Source organism: Rutilus rutilus (genome assembly GCF_951802725.1).
Source record: "Rutilus rutilus genome assembly, chromosome: 1".
Classification (NCBI taxonomy): domain Eukaryota; kingdom Metazoa; phylum Chordata; class Actinopteri; order Cypriniformes; family Leuciscidae; genus Rutilus; species Rutilus rutilus.
In genome coordinates, this window is record NC_140209.1 from 16,347,894 (window position 1) to 16,364,275 (window position 16,382).

A 16,382-nucleotide genomic window follows, 5' to 3' on the forward strand; every position below is an offset into this window, starting at 1 on the left:
TATTTTACTGTTATATGTCAACAAGATTTTCACCTGGCTAAACCCAATGTTTAGATCTTTTGTGGTATTTATGCAAATTAGCACATAGGTAATTAGATTGTGCACCGTTTGTCCATGTTAACAAACAATTAAAAAAAAAACCTGTAAAACATTTTTGGTTTGTCTTGATGTAAGTAATCAACTCAGTAATTTTCATGGTGATATCTAAAGGTTAAAATTTTTACCCTATTCACGTGAGAAAAAGAATGAATAGGCGTATGAATAGGATATATTTGGGTCTTTTTCTAAACTTTCCCCTAATGGGATTCTTCGGGACTTTTCTCCTTACTCAGGACATATTGAGGATACAAAATCAGTTGAGTTTGCTTCTGTTGCAATTTGTTCAAGGTTGACCCCCATTTTGGCTTAAAATGACTGGACTATAGTTACCTTTTCTTCCTTGAATCCGGTAGCTAACCTTTGCAGGATTAAATCCTCCCCCACCCAGAAACGACAGTCATGACGAGGCCTGGGGCCATAGTCCACTGCCGTTGCCAAGCACTGGCCGCTGACGCTATGCTTATGTACATACTGATACAGCATAAACGCATATCAGTTGCCCTGTCTCCTTCAGTCTAACTGGCTATTCTGATCTACCCAGCCAACACAGCCATGTGGGGCCCAAATGGGTTTGACCTGGGCTATCTAACTGGGACCCAGCCAGTTTTGTCCTCGGTTTCCATGTAGGCCCCACATGGGTTTGCCCAGATGAAATGAACACTGCTTAGTGTGCACAGTACAGGCTGTTAAATGTAACACTGAATCAGTGTTGGAGGTAATGAGATAATTAAGTGATTGAATAATGATTGTGCATTAATGATGAACACCTGCTGTTAACAAGCAGAATCACTGAAGGAAAGAGAAACACAAGAACTACTTCCAGCCACTGCCTTGGATGAAATCAACTGAAGATAAAATACATTAAATCTCTCAAGATCTGATTAAACAACTCCACAAACAGCATTACCAGCTTCACTTATTACTAAGCAGACTGACTTTATTTATGTCAGACGTCTTCAGAAATTCTTATTGAGAATTAACAGAGGTTTAGATGTTGATTACTTATTTGAACGTAATAGTTTGATTTGATGTTACCATTGTGGCGATCAGTGTGTGCTTTAGTCAGGCTCTTGACTTTTTAACATTAGTTTTTCTCTGGCAGCTGTGTCTGTTTGTTATGGTGAGAACAGCAAGAGAAAATGTAATCAGATGCTGTAAGCCGATTGATGATAAGAATATAGGCATTGTTATGTAGTGGTTTAACTCACTGATATTTTGTGTAAGGTTTGTACGGGTAGTATGTCATTCATTTTGTTTTATTGTTATGATTCTACAGCAAGAGATCCAGCACAGTTTATTCAGAACATCAAATTATTTTTAAAACCCCATTTACACATGTTGGACTACTGAAAGTTGTATTCGCAAACAGACATCAAGAATCAGCATATGAATCTCAACAATGGTGACATGCTTCATGGTGCAATGCATTCTGGGTGCATCATACGAAACTTATCCATAGCTCCCAGAATGCATTGCACCATGAAGCATGTCACCATTGTTGAGATTCATATGCTGATTCTTGATGTCTGTGTGTGAGCAAGATTAGGAGGAGCCTAAAATATGTAAGTGGTGTTAAAAATCATTTGACGTTCTGATTAAATTCTATTATTCTCTTGCTGTAGAATCACAACAATAAAACAAAATGAATATCATACTACCCGTATGAACCTCACACATAATCAATGAGCTAAGCCACTACATGATGATTATATTCTTATCATCAATCAGCATACAACATCTGATTACATTTTCTCTTGCTGTTCTTGCCATAACAAACAGACACAGCTGCCAGAGAAAAACTAATGTTAAAAAGTCAAGAGCCTGACTAAAGCACTCACTGATCGCCACAATGGTAACATCAAATCAAACTATTACTTTCAAATAAGTAATCAACATCTAAACCTCTGTTAATTCTCAATAAGAATTTCTGAAGACGTCTGACATAAATAAAGTCAGTCTGCTTAGTAATAAGTGAAGCTGGTAATGCTGTTTGTGGAGTTGTTTAATCAGATCTTGAGAGATTTAATGTATTTTATCTTCAGTTGATTTCATCCAAGGCAGTGGCTGGAAGTAGTTCTTGTGTTTCTCTTTCCTTCAGTGATTCTGCTTGTTAACAGCAGGTGTTCATCATTAATGCACTATCATTATTCAATCACCTAATTATCTCATTACCTCCAACACTGATTCAGTGTTACATTAAACAGCCTGTACTGTGCACACTAAGCAGTGTTCATTTCATCTGGGCAAACCCATGTGGGGCCTACATGGAAACCGAGGACAAAACTGGCTGGGTCCCAGTTAGATAGCCCAGGTCAAACCCATTTGGGCCCCACATGGCTGTGTTGGCTGGGTACTTGCGTATATTCACAGTTGTCGTCGCTACGGCTGCTGACGCTGTGCTTAAGTAAATATACTGATATGTGTTTATGCTGTGATGTTGCCCTGTATACTTCAGTGTGTAGTGAAGTGCCGCTGTTGGGTGGTGTCCTCTCTGCATGTGTTGACTCTGCCCTAAATGCACGCAGGTAATCAGCGTCTCATTCCAACGGTTATATTATGGTGGACCACCGGACATGGCATCAATGTGCGTCTGCCTCTGTCTGGTGCTCTGGCTGGAGGTGAGTGCAACGGCCATTTGTGATTGTGCTCGAGCCTACCGGATTTTAAACGGTTAACAGTGTTACTCTCGTCAGGTGATGGGCTGTTTGCGGATAAGCACATGTTGTGCTGAGGGTTTGCAGCCATAGATATCATAATAAAGGCTAGATGTCTTACGGCGGAGTCACTTCCGTGCATCACCGGCAGCCATCTTACCACAGGAAAGCTGTGAATTAATGTGAGTGATCAGCACGCACACAAATCCTCTTATCTCGCTGAAATCTTGACGGATTTACAAACGGTTTGGTTTCTTACAAACGTTATTAACGTGGCTATAATTCTGAATGCTTAAACATGTTGAACATAAATATTCATATGTATGCAGTGTCATAGCTACATCTCTGACGTTTATAACAAACCAAACCCGTTTGAAAATCGGTAGAAAATTGAGCAAGTTATGGTTATTTAAAAGTACATGCACCATGTTACGAGTGAGCGAGCACCCTGTGGTAAGATGGCCGCCGTGTGCGGACGTCGACCTCCATTGGCCAGCAGCGCGGACGAGACATCTAGCCTTTATTATATGATATCTATGTTTGCAGCCATTGGCAATACGCGCCGTTTGCCGGATACCAACGCATGTTATATATTGCACTAAGCGTCGCCAGTGTACTGCTGCTTGGCTTCCTGGTAGGTCTCTTTCTGGCTCTTGTAACCGTATTTATTTGAAGTGATGTATAGTGATGGGGTTTATCTGTGTATTCCAGCTCAGCTTGGTAAACTTTGTTCATCTGTTGCTGCCGGATGAATGACGCGATCTCCGCATGTTTGGTATATGCGATCATTGTATAACAATGATGAATTAATACTATGTATATTTTAGCTTACATTCAGGCTTTTGCAGGTGAATCTGCCTGTATAAGGGCACATGAAGATTGTGCTGCTTGGTTTAGGACTTTCATCGCTGCTGTTTTGTTCCTACTATTCTAACATTTTTTTTTCTATTGTTTTGTTTAATCAACATGCTTGAGTGCAGTTGCTCACATGTGAGCACACTTCAGCATTGTTGATGTTTGTCTTTGCTTGCTTATTTGTTTAAGTTATTTTGCTTTATTATTTTGTGATTGTTTAATTCATTATTTTCCTGTATTTTGCTTGCTTTGATTTCTTTGTTATTTTTGGGTGCTGTCTTTGTATTTTTTTGTTGTTTTATAAATAATATTTTCTTTTTATCAATTGTCACTGTGAGTGGTAACCGGCCTGTGAAGCTTGGACAGGCACTGTGAATCCGGAGCAGGAGGGCTAGTTGCTCTATTTGGTGGTGGATCCTGATGAGGCACAGTGTGTGGTCTACAACCCATAGTGATTGATCTTGGTTGACATAAGTGTGCATGTGTGTGAAGTGTAGTGCACGTGTGGGTGCTCCTTGACCATCGCTGACGTTAGCGAAGTCTGGCACTAGCTCGTCCTGCTTCTGGTAATCACGAGTCCTGGTAGTTTCTTTATTGTTATTGTGTTGTGGTTGTAATGTTTGCTCGTTTGCTCACTAGCTAAACTATGTACAATAACTGGAACGCACACCTGACATTCTGAACTGGGTGTTTTTTTTTGCCATCTCACTTCCGCACAATCTCGCGAGAGTACAGAGATCTTGCCCGAGGGCTACGGTGTCCCTTTTGTGCAAATAGGAGGCGTGTTCCAGCGCAAACGTTTCCTGGTGCTATTTTGGAGGTTTAGAAAACAATTCCGCCACTGACTTTAGACTAGTTTTTTCCTGGTCAGTGGCGGAATTGTTTTCTAAAACAATTCGTTGCACATGTTATTCATATGCTTTTTTAAGGACGCATGCTTAGCCATAATCAATGTAGCGTGTGCACAACGCGCATGCACTTTGCTTATCTCATCTACACACAGATGCAGCAGTTCTCATTTTTAGAAAACCTTACATTATTACAAGGAATGATATAAACACACGAGGGAAATCACTGTTGTGTCCATGAAGATGTGAAAAAATAGGCATAAATCTAGCTTACACATTTACCAAAATTATTATACGCCTGTTAAACCAAAGCTAATTTGGGTGGGTTTCTCCATCCCCATACAATGTCACTTCTCTGTCTTTTATGGGCCTGACGAGAACGTTGGTCTCCTCGGCTGTGAACCGCTCCTGGCGCGCGCCTGGGAAATCCGCCGTTATAATAGCAATCCGCTATGGAACAAGCATTTTAGATTTGCATCTAAGTCCATCAATAAAAAGTTCTACCTGCTCATCTTCAGTGTCTTCGATGAGTCCACCCCGCAAGATTACTGTTATAAACATGAGCCTCGTCTGAAACGCAAAGGGGGTGGTGTTGCTGTAATTTATAGTAATATTTTCAAAACCACTAAGAAATCAAGTTTCAAATATAATTCTTTTGAAGTGTTAGTGCTTAATGTAAAAATATATAGTATAAATGATAAATCACGTTTGAGATTTGTGCTGGCTACTGTATACAGGCCACCAGGGTACCATACAGACTTTATCAAAGAATTTGCGGACTTTCTATCAGAGTTAGTATTGGCTGCAGATAAAGTACTAATTGTTGGTGATTTTAATATACACATCGATAATGAAAAAGATGCATTGGGTTTGGCATTTAAAGACATTGTAAACTCAATTGGAGTTAGACAACATGTGTCAGGACCTACTCACCGTCGTAATCATACTCTAGATCTAATATTATCACATGGAATAGATGTTGATGCCGTTGAAATTCTGCAGCAGAGCGATGACATCTCAGATCATTATCTAGTCTCGTGTAAATTACATTTAGCCAAGGCTGCAAAGCCGACTCCGTGTTACAAATATGTTAGACCTATCACTTCTGCCACTAAAGATTGCTTTATTAATAATCTTCCTGATCAGTTTTAGCATCCCGGATAGCTTAGAAAAACTTGATATTGCAACAGAAACTTTTAACTCTCTCTTTTCCAGCACTTTAGACACAGTTGCTCCTTTGCGCTTAAAGAAGATTAAAGAAAATAATCCAACGCCGTGGTACAACGAGCACACTCAGGCCCTTAAGAGAGTAGCCAGAAAAATGGAGCGCAACTGGAAGAAAACAAAACTAGAGGTATTTCACATTTCATGGAAAGAGAGCTCGATTGCTTACAGAGAGGCTTTAAAAGCTGCTAGATCTGCTTATTTTTCAAACCTATTAGAAGAAAATAAACATAATCCTTGGTATTTATTTGAAACAGTGGCTAAACTAACGAAAAAGAAAGCTTCAAACACAGAAGGTTCCAAGCAGCACAGCAGTAATGACTTTATGAACTTCTTCACTTATAAGATTGATAATATCAGGGATAAAATTATAACTATGCAACCGTCTACTACAGTATTGCATCAGGCAGTGCATTGTAGTCTTCCTGAGGAAAAATTTGATTCATTCGTTGCTATAGGAGAGGAAGAATTTACTAAACTCGTTAAATCATCTAAATCTACAACATGTATGTTAGATCCTATACCGACTAAGCTACTGAAAGAGATGCTTCCAGAAGTCATAGATCCTCTTCTTAATATCATTAATTCGTCTTTGTCTCTAGGATACGTACCAAAAAACTTTAAGCTGGCTATGATTAAACCGCTTGTTAAAAAAATGCAGCTTGATCCTTCAGAATTAGTCAATTACAGGCCGATCTCGAATCTACCTTTTCTGTCAAAGATATTAGAAAAGGCAGTATCTTCACAACTATGTTCCTTTCTAGAAAGAAATGATATCTGCGAGGATTTTCAGTCCGGATTTAGACCATACCATAGTACCGAAACAGCTCTCGTTAGAGTCACAAATGATTTGCTCTTATCATCCGATCGTGGTTGTGTCTCTCTATTAGTGTTACTCGATCTTAGTGCTGCGTTTGACACCATTGACCACAACATTCTTTTAAATAGACTAGAAAACTATGCTGGCATTAGTGGAATTGCACTAGCATGGTTTAAATCATACTTATCTGACCGTTATCAGTTTGTAGCAGTAAATGAAGAGATGTCTTATCAATCACAAGTTCAGTATGGCGTACCACAAGGCTCAGTACTAGGACCGCTGCTGTTCACTCTGTACATGCTACCATTAGGAGATATCATTAGGAAACATGGAATTAGCTTCCACTGTTATGCCGACGATACTCAGCTCTATATTTCTTCAAAACCTAACGAAACTTACCAATTCACTAAATTAACAGAATGCATAGCTGATAGAAAAAATTGGATGACTCATAATTTCCTACTTCTAAATTCTGAAAAAACAGAGATTCTAATTATTGGACAAAAAACTTCCTCACGTAATAACCTAGAATACTGTCTAACACTTGATGGCTGCTCTGTTAAGTCTTCGTCGTCGGTTAGGAACCTGGGTGTGCTCTTTGATACCAATCTTTCATTTGAAAGTCACGTGTCTAGTATCTGTAAAACCGCATTTTTCCATCTTAAAAATATATCTAAATTACGTCATATGCTCTCATTGACAAATGCGGAACAATTAGTTCATGCGTTCATGACATCAAGGCTAGATTATTGTAATGCTCTACTGGGTGGTTGCCCTGCACGCTTAATAAACAAACTACAGCTAGTTCAAAACGCAGCAGCTCGAGTTCTTACCAGAACCAGGAAGTATGACCATATTAGCCCGGTTCTGTCAAAACTGCACTGGCTCCCTATTAAACATCGCATCAATTTTAAAATATTGCTGATTACTTACAAAGCACTAAATGGTTTAGCTCCGCAGTACTTGAGCGAGCTCTTAATGGGGGCAGTCATGGCCTAGTGGTTAGGGAGTTGGACTGGTAACCCAAGGTTGCTGGTTCGATTCCAGAACCGGTGGGAAATGACTGAGGTGCCCTTGAGCAAGGCACCTAACCCCTAATCGCTCCCCGGGCGCCACACAAAGGCTGCCCGCTGCTCTGGGTGTGTATCCACGTTTGCAGTGTTGTGTGTTAACTACTCACTACTCTGCTCCTAATGTGTGTGCATTAACTTGGATGGGTTAAATGCAGAGGTCAAATTCCAAGTATGGGTTACCATACTTGGCCGTCACGTGTCACTTTCACTTTCACTTAACGCATTATACTCCTTCACGTCTATTGCGATCTCAAAATTCCGGCCAGTTGATAATACCTAGAATATCTAAATCGACTGCTGGCGGTAGATCCTTTTCCTATTTAGCACCAAAACTTTGGAACAGCCTTCCTACCATTGTCCGGGAAGCAGACACACTCTGTCAGTTCAAATCTAGATTAAAGACACATCTCTTTGACATAGCGTTCACATAATACATTATAGACTTCTATAATTCAATATTAGGCTGCATAGATTAGGTCAGCTGGAACCGGGAACACTTCCCATAAATCCTGATGTACTTGTTACATCATGAGAAGAATGGCATCTACGCTAATTTTAGTGTCTTTGTTTATCCCAAGGTTTTCCCGCAGCCTGCCGGATCCAGGCCGTTTCCAGATCTGATGAAGGACCTTCGCCTGGACCCGATGTCAACGCAGTGCTGAAGTGCCAACTAGTCTCTCCCTATGGAGGATCCCTTTCCCACTCTACAGATAAAGCATCGTCGGGAAAACTCAATTTGCGTATCTACCCCGAATTGATAAAATAAAATAAAATTCTGAATCAAAACTATAAGGAAACACCAGTAATTTGTTTAGGCTTGGTTTGTAGGGAATTCCAAACCTGCACACATATATTCAAACGCACATAACTATAGAACCCGTTCTTAATGCGCATCTGAACGCCATCAGCGTTTCTCACAGGTTCGCGTTTAAAGTCTGTGTAGAGAGAATGGTGTCGTCTTGGCGGCCCTAATTTAAAACAAATGATCGTTGCGACGGAAGCGAATCAATCAAAACTAACTTTAGCTGGAAAATAACTTTATTAAAGAACCGCTATAAAGCCAAACAATCTTACGTTAAACTATACATTTATCTCTGTAAAGCTGCTTTGAGACAATCTACATTGTTAAAAGCGCTATATAAATGAAGATGACTTGACTTGACTTGACTCTTCGTCCATAGTGTGAATCACTTTTCTTGTGTGAGTTTTTGTATGTTGTTTTGACTTGCAGACTTTTGCAAAGTGATTGAGTTTTTGGCATTTCATGCACTGCTTGCCTTTGGCTGGACAGGCGCCGTCTTTGGTGGTGCACAGGCCACCGCATCGGTCACATTCTCTATGTGTTGTTGAGGGCTCCCTCGGCCTGGCTTTATAGCTCGTGCGCGTTCGTCTGTGATCCGGTATTCAGCCTATGGCGTGTACACTGTCGTTGTTGAGGTCTCTGCCTCCCACCATCTCTTTGAGCTGGACTTGTGCTAGCTCATGGGAGCGCACAATGTCAATGGCTTGCTCTAGCGTTAGCTCCGCGCCATGGCTAAACAACTTCTCCAGCACTCGCCGTGAGTTTTTAGGAATAACAATGCGGTCTCGCACCATCTCGTCGCTGTTGGGGTATCCACAGTCCTTAAAGGGATGGTTCGGAGTAAAATCAACCTAGGGTACTTTGCACCATGACATTGAGCCAAACACCCCCCCAGAAGCCTTTTTTCCCTTGGTTGAACATTGTTAAAGTTAGAGCTTATTTTGAAATATCAGCCGTATGGCTTAGTGCAGGCGCTATTGGCTCCAATTTGTATCTCGTAAAATTACCCCACTAATAATGCCCAGAATGGTACCAAACCTCTACAGTAGTACAAATAGGTTCTGTACTCATAAAATGAGGCATTGGGAAGTTTGTAAGTACATCAGGAGTTTATTTAAATAACACTTGCCTGACGGCTCATGCTACTGCTAACACGGACACCGACGTCACTTCACTGAGTTGAGAAAAGCATGTAAAAGTCCTGACAGAAAGCGATGCATAAGGATGTAGAGGATGTTTTGGTGAGTTAAGTTCCTTACTCGTGTATTGTGAACTGTTCTAGTTGTACGCAGAAGTTACCGCTATGCTGTTGACTCTGTGTATATGGCTACTAGTGTTTAATACAGTGGTTACCGCTAACGCCATTGACACTGTGTTTATGTTCATGCTTATTGTGTTGTATCTGCCCTGGTTCAGTGCAGCCTTCGCTTTCATTGCGTTTGTAAATGCAAATTTTGATAGGGTCGGGGATGATGTCTCATTGGTCTAATTCCACCTATCAGATGCGAGCACTCCTAGAGGCGTTGCTATTGGCTGACTGTCTGTCTATTCCGTGGCTGGTGTAGCTTGGCCCCATTTTACCCGGACTTATCTTCACTACTCTCACGGCAGGATTTCATACAGTTCCCAAAGCCCATATAGAAAAAAAATATATATATATTGAAATATATTTTAAAATGTCAAAAATATTTGTGCCATATATTCCAAATGCATTTAAATATATTTGCATTGTTGTTCACTTATATTTATTATTTTGAAAAATTTTCTGAAATATAACAAAAATATATGATGTTAAGTGTAAAATATATTTACATGTATAACATGTAATTTAAAATATATGACAAAATATGTGGTCATAAAATGTTTAGCTTGCTAAAGAAGGGTCAAAAATGTATTCTGATCATAGTAATTCCTCTACCTTTTCCCCTATACACAACAGTAGGCTACCATATTTCACTACTATGACACACAGCTATAATAAATACTGTACTTACATTTAAATGACTGCAATGTAAAATGACAGATAGTTGCTTTCCTATGACTATTAGGCCATATTAGGTGGCACGTACCTAACACTAAGTGTAATTATTAGATTTATTGTTGTTTTATTGACATCTTTCCTGAAGTCATTTAAATATTGAAAATATGCTCAATATTTATGATGCAAGTATAACAGTGACACTCCAACAGTGAAGTGCACTTAAACAATAGATAGAACTCAGTGTCTAACACTGCATACACACACTATTAAATAACTGTATTCAATTCTGTAAAAATAGGGGAAAAAAACTTTGCATTTTGTGTGTTATTTCCTACATTAAATTGTCATTTTAGGCCAATAAAGTCAGTAAAGGGGCAGCTGTGGCCTACTGGTTAGGGCTTCAGGCTTGTAACCAAAGGGTTGCCGGTTCGACCACTGACCAATAGGTAAAATGTGGGTGGGGGAAGTGGTAGAGCTCTGCTCTTACCTCCACAGCTGAAGTGGTCTATCTAAAAAATAAATTGTTTGTTTATGAAAATGTTAACTTTTTAAATTTCAAAATATATTTCAAATGAAACAATTTGCAAAATTTAAAACATATATGAACATATATGTATACATATTTGAAAATATATTTACATATTTAACTAAAATATATTTATTGGGCCAATTTAAAATATTTGCATATATTCCAGGATAGCCTGCACTCTGCCTGTGACAGTTGCCTCAGCTTTTCCAAGCTCAAATTGATTAAAACATACCTGGGATCATCAAGGGCCCAGGAAAGACTAAGTAGACATGCTGTTATTAGTATTAATAACAAAGTTGGCCAAGCAATACCGTACAGTGATGTCATCAGATTGCGTTAGCCAGCGTGTTCGTTGTTCGATCAGCTGTGCAGTGTTCAGTTGTGATTCTGACGCAATTGTTGCACCCATGCATTTTATACTGCCTGTAGGAATTTGCATACTTCGCGACAATTAGCCCATAAGATTTCAACAAAAGTGTAGAAAGGAGGAGTTCCTGCAGCATAGCTATGCAATGTCTCGTTCCCGCCTCTCAGTGAAACAAGGTTAAAATAGTAACCGGAGAAGTTTTTTCTAATAATGGTAAACATTTGGCTGTTATTTTTACAGCGCACAATAATAGTTTTTTGTTGTTTTTTCTTAGAGCAGATGGTCTGTTCCTTCTTTTGATATATAGCATGATCAGATATTCATACAACAAAATATTCAGTGAATTTCTTCATGCATGAAAACCTTGCTGGCAGGCAAAGCCTTTTGTACAGCAATGTTTTACAGTACATACCATACACAGATCGTAATGTCAAAGACTACTTAGGAATATTTGTTCCTGGGAATGAATTATACATATGAAACATACCAGTTAGAAAAATTAAACATTATAGAAGCAAATAAATACACAACATACATAATTTAACAAATAAAACAAAACTGTAGAGATTATGCAAAGTTAGTAACATAGGCCAACTATTAAAATGGTCTTACCTTCATGTTCACGATCGCGCAAGTCTCGTTTTCCAGACATTTCTGAGTCTAAAAATCTTGTTAGGGCTTTGATGGATCCACATTATTTATAGGCATAAAACATACCAAAGTTAAAAAATGAAACATTTTAGTGGTAAAGAAATACACAACATACATTATATTAACAAATAAATCTATTTTATTTTTTGCAATTTTAGGCCAAATATTAAAAGGAACTTACCTTGTTCACTCTCTTAATTCTCGGTATCCAGACATTTCTGGTTGTCCAAGTCTAAAAACCTTTTGTGGGGGAGAGTCACGAGAGCTCTGCTTCGATCCGTCAAAAGTGCAACTTCTCTCAAACAGCTTCACTTTTGCCAGGTCCCAGAAACATTTATAGACAAATAACATGTAGCCATGCCCTCGGGGTTAGAGAACATACCAACCATTTGCCTTCCTTAACTTTATCAACTCTGGTTAGTCACTTTTAAATGACTGTACTGTTTATTATTTTAAACATGCCAGTAACTGGAGTAGTCACATTGCAAAGGTAAAAACCTGTTTCTGTCTGATCTTGTCTGACTACATTTGGTGCAGGTAAAAGTTAAGCTACCATTCTTGTGAGAATGAGGCAGAATGTGAAAAAGACAAATGTGAGACAAAGCAATGACATTGACATATTTTAAGATCTGCTTTCATTTAAAACAGATCAAATATGCATTCTAGTCTGAGACTAGATTTACATCTTGTCTGTGAAACGGGGATTACATGTTGATGATGAGAGACAATCTTCAGTAGCTAAAGCACCTTTCAAATGATCTAAAATTGTTGATATTGTAACAACCACACAGACTGGAGGGTTCAGAGAATAGTACACCAGAATGTCAGTTATCACACAATTATGTATTAATCCCGAGCGTCCGTTTAGCGTTTCCCCTAAGTCAGAGCTCCCAGCACACAAAGACTCCCCTCGCACCTTTCTTGAACAGCACTCAAACATTTCTTAGGGGCTGTCTACACGACACCGTTTTCAACTAAAAACGTAAAACTTTTTATCAGTTTTGGCCGTTCGTTTACACGACAATGGCGTTTTGGGTGCCTGAAAACGCAAAGTTTTGAAAACGGGTTTCAAATTGCACGTTTTTGGAAACGGTCTCCATGTAAACAGCAAAAACGTGAATCTGTGAAGACAATGATATCATTCACATGCGTATTACGTGTTCAGTCTATAGTGTTTCTGTCACGGGGTGACGAAAATTCTAGGTTGAGTCAAGGCGGAACTAATGTCCGCCGGGATTTGCTTCCCGCCGCACCCAAAATACGAGAACACCGGCTTAGTTCCGGGCGAGCGCAAATCTTCCGCACTCAGGATAATTAGCCGAAATTGCCGCCAGCTGTGCACTATGAGACACGTTGTTATTAGGATGGGATATAAGGAGAGAGGGAGACGACGGGGGAGAGGCAGGCGAGGGGGCAGCGCGTGGGCGGCCGTGGCCGCGGTCGCGGCGGGAGGCCGCGGGAGAGAGAGGACGAGAGAGACAGACGGGAGAGACAGACGGGAGGGACGGATGGGAGAGCCGGAGAGAACTTCGGCTGGATTGCGGGCGGAGGCCTTGGTACACTGAGTCTGTTGAATTGCAGTTTTATTGTGGAAATGAGCACGAGTGAAACCTTACAGTGTGTGGTGGAAATGTGAGTGTGGGAATTATTTCTGCTGTTCACTCGCAATCACAGCTGTCTATTCCTCCTTCTGAGTCCAGTGAAGAGCCTGCTAATGCTGTGAGTTACACGTGTCTATTCCTCCCTCTGTCTGAGTCCAGTGAAGAGTCTACTAATGCTGTGAGTTACACGTGTCCATTCCTCCTTCTGTCTGAGTCCAGTGAAGAGTCTACTAATGCTGTGAGTTACACGTGTCCATTCCTCCCTCTGTCTGAGTCCAGTGAAGAGCCTGCTAATGCTGTGAGTTACACGTGTCTATTCCTTCCTCTGTCTGAGTCCAGTGAAGAGTCTACTAATGCTGTGAGTTACACGTGTCCATTCCTCCCTCTGTCTGAGTCCAGTGAAGAGTCTACTAATGCTTGAAGAACCTGCTAATGCTGTGAGTTACACGTGTCTATTCCTCCCTCTGTCTGAGTCCAGTGAAGAGCCTGCTAATGCTGTGAGTTACACGTGTCTATTCCTCCCTCTGTCTGAGTCCAGTGAAGAGCCTGCTAATGCTGTGAGTTACACGTGTCTATTCCTTCCTCTGTCTGAGTCCAGTGAAGAGTCTACTAATGCTGTGAGTTACACGTGTCCATTCCTCCCTCTGTCTGAGTCCAGTGAAGAGTCTACTAATGCTTGAAGAACCTGCTAATGCTGTGAGTTACACGTGTCTATTCCTCCCTCTGTCTGAGTCCAGTGAAGAGCCTGCTAATGCTGTGAGTTACACGTGTCTATTCCTCCCTCTGTCTGAGTCCAGTGAAGAGCCTGCTAATGCTGTGAGTTACACGTGTCTATTCCTTCCTCTGTCTGAGTCCAGTGAAGAGCCTGCTAATGCTGTGAGTTACACGTGTCCATTCCTCTCTCTGCCTGAGTCCAGTGAAGAACTTGCTAATGCTGTGAGTTACACGTATCCATTCTCTCTCTGCCTGAGTCCAGTGAAGACCCTGCTAACGCTTGAAGAGCCGGCTAATGCTGGAGAGGCCTGTTGATGCTGAAAGAGCCCGTTAATGCTGGAAGAGCCTGAGGCTAGTGAAGAGCCGGCTAATGCTGGAGAGGCCTGTCGATGCTGAAAGAGCCCGTTAATGCTGGAAGAGCCTGAGGCTAGTGAAGAACCGGCTAATGCCGGAAGGGCCTGCTAATGCTGGAAGAGCCTGCTGATGCTGGAAGAGCCCGTTAATGCTGGAAGAGCCTGAGGCTAGTGAAGAGCCGGCTAATGCCGGAAGGGCCGGCTGATGCTGGAAGAGCCGGCTGATGCTGGAAGAGCCCGTTAATGCTGGAAGAGCCTGAGGCTAGTGAAGAGCCGGCTAACGCTGGAAGGGCCTGCTGATACTGGAAGAGCCTGCTGATGCTAGAGCCGGCTAATGCCGGAAGGGCCTGCTAATGCTGGAAGAGCCCGCTGACGCTGGAAGAGCCTGTTAATGCTGGAAGAGCCTGAGGCTAGTGAAGAGTCGGCTGATGCTGGAAGAGCCTGCTGATGCTGGAAGAGCCTGCTCCCGAAGAAAAGAGGATGTGGAAGGGACTTTATATTGTTTTTATTATTTAATAAAGAATATTTATTTTTAATTCTGTGTCTGCCTCCTTTGTGCCCACGGTCAGCTCCTCAGGGGCGGCACGCGGGCGGAGGGGTGGGCGGCCCGCTGGCGCTCCACCCCGACCTGCGACATAAATGGCGTAGTCGGCAGGGTGCCGCCCTGAGTTGAGCAACCGTGGGCCGAAGGTATGGCGACCAGTTTTTTTTTCCTTTTTTTGTTTATTTTTGCTTTGTTTCTTTTTTTGTTTTCCTCTCCTTTTTTTTCCCTTTTCTTCGGCGTCCGGATTGGTGGGGGGGGTATGTCACGGGGTGACGAAAATTCTAGGTTGAGTCAAGGCGGAACTAATGTCCGCCGGGATTTGCTTCCCGCCGCACCCAAAATACGAGAACACCGGCTTAGTTCCGGGCGAGCGCAAATCTTCCGCACTCAGGATAATTAGCCGAAATTGCCGCCAGCTGTGCACTATGAGACACGTTGTTATTAGGATGGGATATAAGGAGAGAGGGAGACGACGGGGGAGAGGCAGGCGAGGGGGCAGCGCGTGGGCGGCCGTGGCCGCGGTCGCGGCGGGAGGCCGCGGGAGAGAGAGGACGAGAGAGACAGACGGGAGAGACAGACGGGAGGGACGGATGGGAGAGCCGGAGAGAACTTCGGCTGGATTGCGGGCGGAGGCCTTGGTACACTGAGTCTGTTGAATTGCAGTTTTATTGTGGAAATGAGCACGAGTGAAACCTTACAGTGTGTGGTGGAAATGTGAGTGTGGGAATTATTTCTGCTGTTCACTCGCAATCACAGCTGTCTATTCCTCCCTCTGTCTGAGTCCAGTGAAGAGCCTGCTAATGCTGTGAGTTACACGTGTCTATTCCTCCCTCTGTCTGAGTCCAGTGAAGAGTCTACTAATGCTGTGAGTTACACGTGTCCATTCCTCCTTCTGTCTGAGTCCAGTGAAGAGTCTACTAATGCTGTGAGTTACACGTGTCCATTCCTCCCTCTGTCTGAGTCCAGTGAAGAGCCTGCTAATGCTGTGAGTTACACGTGTCTATTCCTTCCTCTGTCTGAGTCCAGTGAAGAGTCTACTAATGCTGTGAGTTACACGTGTCCATTCCTCCCTCTGTCTGAGTCCAGTGAAGAGTCTACTAATGCTTGAAGAACCTGCTAATGCTGTGAGTTACACGTGTCTATTCCTCCCTCTGTCTGAGTCCAGTGAAGAGCCTGCTAATGCTGTGAGTTACACGTGTCTATTCCTCCCTCTGTCTGAGTCCAGTGAAGAGCCTGCTAATGCTGTGAGTTACACGTGTCCATTCCT

At 41.9% G+C, this 16,382-nt stretch overlaps 1 protein-coding gene across 1 annotated transcript in view; it reads right to left on the bottom strand.

Moving 5' to 3' along the window:
* Positions 1 to 12,340, bottom strand: part of LOC311290837 (interferon-induced very large GTPase 1-like) — a 56,956-nt gene extending 44,616 nt beyond the window's left edge. The window contains exons 1-2 of the mRNA XM_084409550.1: positions 12,085 to 12,340; positions 11,865 to 11,930 (exon numbers count right to left, since the gene is read on the bottom strand). Of these exons, the coding sequence (XP_084265676.1) occupies positions 11,865 to 11,904 (40 nt within the window). The 5' untranslated portion in view covers positions 11,905 to 11,930; positions 12,085 to 12,340. The remainder of the gene's footprint in view (positions 1 to 11,864; positions 11,931 to 12,084) is intronic.
* Between the last annotated feature and the right edge of the window lie 4,042 nt (positions 12,341 to 16,382).